Source organism: Poecilia formosa, unplaced genomic scaffold, assembly GCF_000485575.1.
Source record: "Poecilia formosa unplaced genomic scaffold, Poecilia_formosa-5.1.2 Scaffold1234, whole genome shotgun sequence".
In the NCBI taxonomy this organism is placed as follows: Eukaryota; Metazoa; Chordata; class Actinopteri; order Cyprinodontiformes; family Poeciliidae; genus Poecilia; species Poecilia formosa.
The window spans coordinates 16,360-18,030 of NW_006801173.1; the positions used below are offsets into that span (position 1 = coordinate 16,360).

Consider the following 1,671-nt stretch of genomic DNA (forward strand, 5'->3'; position numbering starts at 1 on the left):
ACGTCACGGGATCATCTTTTTCATTTTGCTCCTTTTTGGTAAATACTCTACTTCCACAAAAAGCAACTTGAAATTGTTGTAGAAAGTCTGTATTTTTTATGCTATGTCACTGACTGTCATCTTCTGCTCATGTTCATCAGGATGTAGCTGCCTATTTTCTGCTCAGCACTTGCGATCTTCAGAGTCATTTGTTACTCAACCTACAGAGGACACTACAGCTACAGAGGACACAACAGCTACAGTGGACATGGTAGGTTTTCTCTTCCTAATATTTACTCTGATTTAAATATCCTGAACAAACTTGAGAACAAGCTGTTAATTTCAATGTTGTGAAAAACTTTCTGTCTCTTTATAAGAATCCAGAAAAGATCCCAGAGCCTTTCCACGAAGATCTGCAGGAGATGAAGAAGGAGATGAAAAAGAAATTCGACTACCTTCTGCCACCAGCGGATCTTTGGCCAAACTTTGCTCTGGAGTCTCAAGGTGAGCTATTAGAAATAAGATTATAAACCAGATTGCAAATTTTCAGTATTAAGGTTTCTTGACTCAGTATTTCTGTTTTTTTGTGCAGGTGCAAAACTTGTTCCACAGATGACTTCAGCAACATTTCACAACAACAGATCATGTAGATTGTTTGGGATATATTTTCAACAACAACCCTTAGGCCCAAGCATAGCCATTCAGGTCTGAACAACCTCAGAACATTAAATGAATATTATGCAAAGTGGTATTCCTGTTTGATAAAATATTAGGCTTTATGATGTTCTTTTCTAATTAGTCTTGGTACCCCACCTAAACTTTGTTTTGTACTCTGTCTTCAGGGAAGAAATCATCTGAGTCCTGGACAATGTTGGGCCTTTGCAGGCTTCCCAGGACGCTTATCCATCAAACTGTCCCACAGAATCACCGTTACTCACGTGTCCCTGGGTCACATTCCTAAGAGTATAACCCCGACTTTCACAGTCTCCAGTGCGCCGAAGGAATTTTCTGTCTATGTAAGGTCAAGCAACATCACATGTATCATATATGTGCCCACCTATAGTGTGTAAGAAGGGGCTTTAAATGTGTTGGCAATGATTTAATATGACATCACTTGATCACATCCAAACTTTCTGTGTGCACAAATGAATTTTCTGCTTATCTCAGGGTGTGATATGTTTTTAGATACACCAACTAACTTTCACATATATAGAAAGAACAAGATAATGAACTGGATTTCTATCTAATTTTGTCTCAGGGAAAGAAGCATTTACACGATCAGGAGAGTTTATTGGGAACTTTTCAATATGACGAAGATGGCGACAGCTTACAGACCTTCAAACTTCCTGTAAATATGTCGAATTAATATTTTATTAACCAAATACAACAGTTCTTACAGAAGCCCAGAGTGACTGACCCTGTTATAAATATTGGTAATTGTTCCTAACATACAACCATAAGGTTCTTCACACCAACTTTTATTATGTCTTATAACAAAATCTAATAATCTGTTATCACAAAACAGTTATTTTTGTTGTATCACGATAAGAAACAAATCAAAATAACCCCCCGGTCTTACTAGATAACATTTTGTTTTCTGGTTAGGAAGATATTAGTTTAATTCCATGGCATCTTGAGAAATCAATGTAAAATATATTTACAGCAAGGACAGTTGAACTAGGCTTCCATACA

The 1,671-nt window shown here is 37.0% G+C and overlaps 1 protein-coding gene across 1 annotated transcript; it reads left to right on the top strand.

The window, feature by feature from the left end:
* Nucleotides 1-6: 6 nt before the first annotated feature.
* On the top strand, nt 7-1,509 carry LOC107835208 (SUN domain-containing protein 3-like). Its single transcript, XM_016667547.1, has 6 exons — nt 7-38; nt 141-250; nt 345-483; nt 572-684; nt 822-995; nt 1,238-1,509. The coding sequence occupies exons 2-6, from the start codon at nt 248-250 to the stop codon at nt 1,343-1,345; spliced, it is 537 nt and encodes a 178-aa protein (XP_016523033.1). The 5' UTR covers nt 7-38; nt 141-247; the 3' UTR covers nt 1,346-1,509.
* Nucleotides 1,510-1,671: the final 162 nt, after the last annotated feature.

Excerpts from the sequence above, each read along its gene's own strand:
- LOC107835208 (XM_016667547.1), top strand. Across the intron at positions 685-821 it reads GCCCAAGCATAGCCATTCAG|GGAAGAAATCATCTGAGTCC; the intron begins GTCTGAACAACC and ends CTCTGTCTTCAG. Across the intron at positions 996-1,237 it reads CGAAGGAATTTTCTGTCTAT|GGAAAGAAGCATTTACACGA; the intron begins GTAAGGTCAAGC and ends ATTTTGTCTCAG.